The 8,016-nt window shown below is 36.5% G+C and overlaps 1 protein-coding gene and 1 long non-coding RNA gene across 5 annotated transcripts; one reads left to right on the top strand and one right to left on the bottom strand.

Moving 5' to 3' along the window:
- The first annotated feature begins 423 nt into the window (after window positions 1-423).
- Window positions 424-3,299, top strand: LOC113302741. Of its 4 annotated transcripts, XR_003337065.1 has the most exons (7): window positions 424-605; window positions 1,063-1,111; window positions 1,349-1,537; window positions 1,721-1,787; window positions 2,234-2,396; window positions 2,514-2,622; window positions 2,754-3,299. XR_003337065.1 is itself a non-coding variant. In XM_026551678.1 (6 exons), exons 1-5 carry the CDS (start codon window positions 495-497, stop codon window positions 2,575-2,577), a joined length of 444 nt encoding a protein of 147 aa, XP_026407463.1. In that variant the 5' UTR covers window positions 424-494; the 3' UTR covers window positions 2,578-2,622; window positions 2,754-3,299. The 4 variants fall into 4 exon arrangements, 1 of the variants encoding a protein (XP_026407463.1); XR_003337066.1 differs by lacking the exon at window positions 1,349-1,537; XM_026551678.1 differs by lacking the exon at window positions 1,349-1,537 and having other exon boundaries at window positions 1,073-1,111.
- LOC113302742 lies at window positions 2,504-5,355 on the bottom strand. The gene is made up of 2 exons (XR_003337068.1): window positions 5,060-5,355; window positions 2,504-3,032 (listed from the first exon to the last, which is right to left on the bottom strand). It is a non-coding gene; the product is annotated as an uncharacterized LOC113302742 (long non-coding RNA).
- Window positions 5,356-8,016: the final 2,661 nt, after the last annotated feature.

Consider the following 8,016-nt stretch of genomic DNA (forward strand, 5'->3'; position numbering starts at 1 on the left):
GATTACCTAGCTACTACTCTACTGGCAAAAGAAAACTAAAAAGATTAGGTAATAATGACATCAAACTATAATCATCGTACTAACCGGTCTTCTTAGTTTTCGGTTTCACCAAAAGTACTAACGTATTAAAAAAAATAAGTACTAATGTAACTAAACCTAGCTGGCTTGCTCATGTTTGCACAAATCCTATATAAATGAATCATCTATCTTACAAAAATAAACGGTTTTTGCTTGATCTGACGGTTCTGGATGCGCTTTTCACACCGATAGATGGCTCCCATTCCTCAGAAATTCAAAACATAAATCGTGGCTCAGAATTAACCCTCCTTTTTAGCCCTAATCCAACGTCCCAGATTTTTTCTTGCATTTAATCTCCTCTTCCGTTACGATACCCATTATCACCAGATATGAATTAGGGTATTTTTTTCCTCATTGTTCTCTCGATTGTTAGCAAGCGTTGCAGAAGCCATTCAATCCCTTTGATTCATACCCGGATGCGTTACGCTAGAACAACACATAAACCTCAACAAAGGTTATCATTTTCCCAAGTTCTCCATTTCTTTCTTCAACATATTCTCTCCAGTCTCGAGAGTCGAGACTACCAGGTGAGTACTATCTTATAATGTCTCTTTAGATTTGATTAGTTTCTTCAATTGGATTTCTGTTTCTTCCCTATCTTCATGACCAAATTAAATTAGTACTATCTCTTAATTTTTCTTTGAATATTCTTCAACCTGCCTACATATGGATTCATATCTTTATTTTTGTCTTTGCCTTTGTTGCCTAAAATTAGGACTTTTCTTCCACTACTCGATCATTAAGTTCTTTTTTTCCTTTTTTCTTTTGATAGAATACAAGATTATTAAGTGGGTAACTTGATGTTGTATTTATGCCAAGACGTTACAAAAATAAAAGATACCCATTAACAACACTATTATTTTTGCTTCCCTAACCTCAGAAAAGTTACCTTGCAGTGGTTCTCAGTGCATGCATATTTTGTTTGGTACTGTTGTAGGTTTTTGTTGGTTTAAATTTTCTCTGATTCTGATTTTGCGGTTGCAGGTTTTGTGAGTGCATGATATATTTGGAGACAAACCAGTATCAATCTCAGGTATGTATCTGTATCTATATGGTAAATGTCAATTGAATTCCCCTTTATTTTATTATGATGTATTCGGTTTGATGTAAGATGTAAGAATTAAAACATACATGAACTTTTGTTTCACCAAAATATTCAATACCCAAAAATGAAAACCATTAACAGAAAAAAGTAGTCATAAAAATTCCCTAATTGTCGATGTAAGATGTTGTATATGTGTGATTCAGATGGTTATGAGTGGTTGTGCAGGGTCAATTGCAATTCAACTTCGTTTAACCATTGGCATTACAGCCTTCGTGGAGAAGACCCTTCAACTCTATAAAACGAAGAACAACTTTATGTGCAATCACAAATGCTACTCCATCCTCTACCTGGAATTGCAATTCACTGTTTTTTTTTCTTTTGGTCTAGCACGCGAAGCTCAAGCTATGCTAATTTGTAAGCTGAAATCATTTTTTTCTTCGCAATTCCTGAGTTTCACAAATCCAATATCAATTATTGATTGAATTCAACTTTAAGTTTTTAAGAAAAATAAGAGGAAGCAAACGCCTTTGCCATTAACGAAGTTCAGTGTCCTTCATTTATTATTTATAACATTTCCATTAATGATTTATTTGGCAGTTTAACATTCTGGGTTGGATTAGTGAGAGAAAGAGACAAAAAGTACATAGCGGCTTACAAATCCCAGGTCCATAATTTCGTCAAGTTTTTCTCCCGTCGTTGCTTTTATTAGTTTAAGTTTTGCTTCCATTTAGTTGTAAATTTGTTTTTCCTTGGCACTTTCTTTTGACATTGATTTGAAGTAACTCATTGCTGATAGAGAAAGTTTTGACGCTGAGAAACTGCCTATTTTTGTAGTTTTGATGTGTTTTCTTTTCTTATTATCGTCAAGCTTCCCACAAGCTACTCTATTATGACAACAAAGCCAATTAAACGAGTTCAAGAGTTTTATCGCGTTTTTTTCTTCTAATTTGTTAGCATTATAGATACCCTAGAAATGAGTATGTATATACAATATTTCGTTATAACTCTATACAATCTCACTTTTCCCGCATAATAAATTAAAATGATAGTTGTTGTCACCTATAAATTAACTACTCACAACACGGATGGCTAACCAACTCTTGCATACAGGTACAGTACCGAATTATTGTCAAAGCCAGTGCAACTCGAATTTTGGCTACCACCAAGTGGTAATATTTGGGCTGCAACAAGTGCGCACCACTACAGTGGTAGGTGAAGTCGGGAACCATGAATGCACTAAATGTGAAAACAAGGTCGAGGAACCTGTAACGCGGTGCGTTACTGTGGGATATAATTCCCATTAGTTTCAGTATAAATTCTAAATTTCCTTTCCCCACATTTTTCATGTTATACGCAAATATTGACCATATAAAGATTAACTTGGTTGCAGGTACCTTCTTCGTTTTAAAGTGAAACTATATCGGCAGGACCATATTTGCGTCGGTGGACAGTGAAGTCTGATGGATCATCCACCCCACTGCCTTGGACATAGTCAGGAGGTACCCAGCCATTTGTTTATCTTTACTTAATTAGGCAGCCTTCAATCATTCTAATTATGTACACATTTAGGTTTCAAAGTATCTATAATCTTTCCTCATGTAATCCAAATTTCATGTTTTTCTGGCACCAGGAAGAGAAAAGTGAAAGGTGGTTGTAGCTTTTGATAAGATCCTCCTGAATGTTGAACTACCAAATTATGCTTGCAGTGTATAACGTGAAGAAGCAAACCACCCCCATGAAGCCCAACCTCCCCTCCATCTACTACTGCACCTGCGTATAACGTGACCTAGATGCAGATGATTAAACACTAACTGCGAAGACCCGGTTGTCCCCTAAATGCCACCTCCACTTTGGTTTATAGCGATGAAGACTAGCTTTGTAATTCCATTCCAAAAAAAATCATACTTCTCTGCCATACACACAAGGTCAATGTTAATCAATGACGAGCACTATGGTAGGTGATTAAAGTTAAGGAGGGATGACTTTAACAAAATATCAATAAAGGGTAGAATCTGTCTTCGCAAGGTTGGTAACTCACCTCTCCAAGGTTACTAACTTGGATCGCAATGTTGTGAATTGGGTTATACGATTATCTGGATATGAAATTTAAGAATTATTGTTTTTGTTCTTTCAGTGGATAACCATAACAATGAAACCAAGTATTGCACTTATCCAAGTCCTATTTGTAGTCTACAAATGTTCGTCTATGCCCGTCAACATTCTGAATCATTACCGTGGGTAATTTTACAGTTCAAAATTATAAGAAACTAATACTTGCATTCTACTAAGTTGGTATTTCATATTAGTGGGCAATGGTAGAAGTCACTGTGCAATAATTAGTGTTGGGAACAGGCGTAAAAGAAGTGATGTCTTCATGCAAAAGGATGGAGTAATAAAATGTAGAAAACCAATGAAATTTCAAAACTCAGTAATAAAAATGTAGAAAGCACTTTTAATGAAAATAAAATAAAATCACGATTTCAAATTTCATCTGCATGTAGCTTATTGTAGGCTAGCCACACCATGAGCTAAAACCTTATGGCATTAATTCCGGTTGATAATCAATGCTGGCAATATTTAACCTTCTTACAAAAAGATTACTGTCAGGTATTGATTAAACCAGTTTGGCTATAGAACTTAGTCTCAAGTTTGTTGCACGGTGTGAACTCCTACATCTTAAAGAACCCTTAGGATGTGTATTACGGGGGTGGGGGTCAATATGCATCAAGTGATATACAAGAATATTTAACCTTGATACCCTAAACTACTGTCTGTATGAGATGGCTGGGAATATACTTCCTAATGGAAATGGGTTGAGAGGATTTAAAATCATATTGGTGATGTGGGCTCTCCTGTTAACTTAATAATGTTTATGTGGATCCGTTAGATAAACTATTTGACATTTCCTTTTTTTTCTCATTTTTTCTTTTCCCGATCAACTGTCAACTATATAATGTAACCGGTAGGCTAGGAAAGATGACAGAAAATAAAAACAAGATAAAGCCTACATGTTAAACCGCAAATGCACGGTGTCATGTTGTAGAATGTGCAAATGCGGGTCGATCCAACAGGGACTAGTGTGTGTGTTTGAAGCTAGAGAAGTTCCTAAACTGTTTTCTAAGCTTAACAGAGAACAAAGGCAGTAACCAAAGGCAAGGCAGTAAACAAGTGGTGAAGTAAAATGCAAGACAATAAAAGTAAGAGCAACAACAACAAAAAGAGGCAGTAACACAGGCAGTAAGCAAGTTAAACAGAGAGATGAGTGAACTGAGGTTAGCAAATCCACCACTAATCTTGTACTATGCCTTCCACTGACTGCACCATTCTTGTCCCTATAGCAGATAAGGGGTAAGATCCTAGTCTGCCCTATATCTGAGGGGTTTCCCCACTAGAAAGACCAAGCACAACTAAGGCTTTTCTCCAAAGTACTAATTGTCTAAGTCAAGTACAACTAGTCTAAGGATCAAAGATGACCTGTTTGAGCATGAGTTGTAGTTCAATCATCATGGTGTAAACCTAACTACAAGGTATGCATGACATACAATGTGAGAGCAAGATGATGATGCACTAAGTTGAATCTTTCATAAGAATTGTAAACATCCAAGAGCAATACTATCAAAATGAACACACATCAATATTAGGGTTTCATTGAAACCTCAGCAAGCAAATTAGAACATATTGTAACTAACTGATAACTAAAATAGAGAGTTGAACATTAACACTACATGGAACATCAACAGGACAATAACATTGAGGGCACTGGCTAGTCCAGGCCTCTAATGGCTTTGCTCTGGCTAACCCAGGCTTACCCCAACAACACTAACCCCCATCTCTATTTATACCCCAAAATACAAAATTAGGGTTCTCACAAATCCCCAAATGGAAACAGTAAACTAGGGTTACAATTTTTACTTGATTGGATGGGATAATCCTTACCTATAGCGTCGACCCATTCTTTCTTTGTTCTTCCTGCTCTCTCTCCTGTCTTCAATCACTTCTATAGACTCACCTATTTTACCAATTTCCCACCTAGGGTTTCAGAGATGGATAGAGGAGAAATTGGTGAAATAAGTGGCTAGAGATATAGGGTAAGGTGGTGTTTCGTTAGAGTGGTTATGGAAGTCGTAGGGTGGCTGTGGCAGAGGTGGTGGTGATGGCAGAGGTGGTGTCTGCGGCAGAGACAGTGGTGATGACAGAGGTGGTGTCTGCGGCAGAGACAGGGTATGGGATGAAGATGGAGAAATTTGGGAAGAAGAGGAGAAGTCGATGGTTTTGGGAGAAGATATTTGGTGCTAGGGTGTTGAGCGGGTGTAGCAAATTCGATGTCCAGCGAAGATGATACGTTGGATGATCACATCTGGATTGAATCGAACGACTTATATGGAACAAGCTTGCATCTACCATTGGATGCGTGATACAACAATTCTGACGGCTTAGATTGGAGTTAGGTACTATGATGTTTGACAGGAGCTTCAAGATTTGATGATCGGTGATGAGGCGAACGTTGGATGATGTGATGGATCCAATCTGACGGCTCTCATGGAAATGGGTATGGATATTGGAAATGGATTTGGGTAAGGGTTTTGGGCCTTGGGTATGCCAAACCCATATCTTCTTTAAGGACAATTCTTCCTCTTCAAGCCCACTTCTAGTTGATCCGGCTCTTGCAAACATCATTTTTCGCTGCCTTTCTACGGGAGTCTTTGCCGTTTCTTTGCTCTTTTCGCTCCGTGAGTTAACCAGACTTTATTTAGTACCTAAAAATGCAAAATTAATTGAGAAAAGTATTTATTCTTGAAAACAACGAAAACACATAATATGGGATAAAATGGAGCGTTAGTGCACAAATGATCAGTTAAGTGCCAATAAAAAGGTGCAAATATATACAATATTTGGCACTCATCAAATACCCCCAAACCTGAATTTTACTTGTCCTCAAGTAAAACAAAACTAAGGAAATCCTACCTATACCACTGTCGCTGGTCTCTCGATTGCATTTAGCGAATGCAATAAGCCTTTTAAACCACTAAGTGACCCTAGTGGACGAGTTGAAGTCTCGTGAAGGTTTGCTTAGAACGTACCTACAAAGTTCTAGGACAAAATATAAGCTCAGATTCCATGAAATGTGACATGTGCAAGACAGTAGAAGCTCACAACAAAATGGAGATGTCAATCTAGCTATCAAAGGCACAATCCTAGCACTGATAACAAATAAAGACATGTGATAAGAGTGTAAAGTGTATCTACACATGTGTAAAGAAAGATCGGATGTTATGACTACTAATCACCAAGAGATAGTTTTTCAGGCTAAGAACCAAGGTCGAAATCTAGCTAGCTGTCCGGACTTTACGAGAATTGTGAATGAGTTGGAGGTATTTCACAATTACTTGCGTTGTACATCAATGGCATACACCCTTCCTTGCTCATAACACAAAACATGACTCTTATTTACATTGACTACTCTCTTTTATTTTTGGAACAAGAGATGATGGAATTGATAAATACTTGATTTTTTTTTATTTTTTTTATTTTTTTATTTTTTTTTGAAAAAAATATTTACAACATGGTAACTCTTTTGATACATAAGCAAAAAGAAAAAAAATTACGTGACACTTTGCAAGAGGTAGCCCTTTTTGATGCACCCAGTTAAATTCGATGGTTGTCTTTCTTAATGTAACCTCCACCTTCTATCCCAACCAACCAAAGAACAAGCTAGTCAAGTTTCGTTCAGTATTCTAAAGTGATTTACAATCGTGACTTCCGATAGAACACCTCAAGGATGAGGCTATACATGTATTGGTAGATCGTGCGCGTGCAAGTTTCTTATCACTAAGTGAATTGTGCTAGAATCAGGGTGCCTAAATATCTAGACTAAGAATCCTTATGTTTACATACATGCACAAGAGTCAACAATTCAAGGTAAATGAGCTCCATTTTTATGTTTTTTTTTTTCGATTTTTTTTTTTTTCGATTTTTTGATTTTTTTTTTCAGAAAGAAAGAGTTCTATTTTCAATTATAGCATGTTATCAAAGTATCTACTTTTCAACCCCAAACCTAAACTAAACATTGTCCTCAATGTTTCAAAAGATAAACATGATTATAACACATACCATGAGAACGATGCTAAGTGTAGAAAAAGGAAAGAGATTACCGGATATTGGCGAAAGCAAGTTTTGAACTCCATTATTCAATGGCTATGATCCCACAGTAACTCAACTGAATTCACATTGGGTTAGCACAATATATACAAGAAACATATGATTCCACTAAACATTACCTACCAGATTATATACAAACAATTCATTATATACATACAGTCTAAAGAGTTGAGGATCAACCCAAAAGACAAAGTGTTGAAACATAGACAGTTTCAAACAACTATAGTTGGACTGAAATGCGAGTGAGAGTGAAAAACCAAATGAATCACCCCTAAACCTATATTTTTCAACAGGTTTACTTTTAAGCACAAAATCTTTTAATTTTAGGGGTTTAGGATTCACAAGGTCTAACTCAAAATGGACTTTTTGCGGGATGGTCAGGGAAATTAATTCTAACTGTGGCTCTTTACAAATGTTATATTTTGATGCAAAATAGTCCAAGAGGACTTGGGAAGCACACAGTTCCAATCCTAGATTAGGGACTCTCAGATTAGTTGGTTTAAAAATTTTGGGACAAACCAAATCTAGGTTGGGTGGAAAAATCTCAATCTGTGATTTAGGCAAGAAAGCAGGCATTTCTAATTTATTTTCATGATCAATAGTACTAGTACATACTTTCCCTAAATCAGAAACAGGTAAATCATGCTCATATTCATCGAACAAAACATCAATACCTAGCTCGGTATCATGATTGTCCGTAGTATTCAAATCAACATCGGAAGAAACAACATATT

Source organism: Papaver somniferum, chromosome 8 (assembly GCF_003573695.1).
Source record: "Papaver somniferum cultivar HN1 chromosome 8, ASM357369v1, whole genome shotgun sequence".
In the NCBI taxonomy this organism is placed as follows: domain Eukaryota; kingdom Viridiplantae; phylum Streptophyta; class Magnoliopsida; order Ranunculales; family Papaveraceae; genus Papaver; species Papaver somniferum.

Excerpts from the sequence above, each read along its gene's own strand:
- LOC113302741 (XM_026551678.1), top strand. The coding sequence starts at position 495 with ATGCGTTACGCTAGAACAACACATAAACCTCAACAAAGGTTATCATTT. Across the intron at positions 606-1,072 it reads TCGAGAGTCGAGACTACCAG|TGCATGATATATTTGGAGAC; the intron begins GTGAGTACTATC and ends AGGTTTTGTGAG. Across the intron at positions 1,112-1,720 it reads CAAACCAGTATCAATCTCAG|TTTAACATTCTGGGTTGGAT; the intron begins GTATGTATCTGT and ends TTTATTTGGCAG.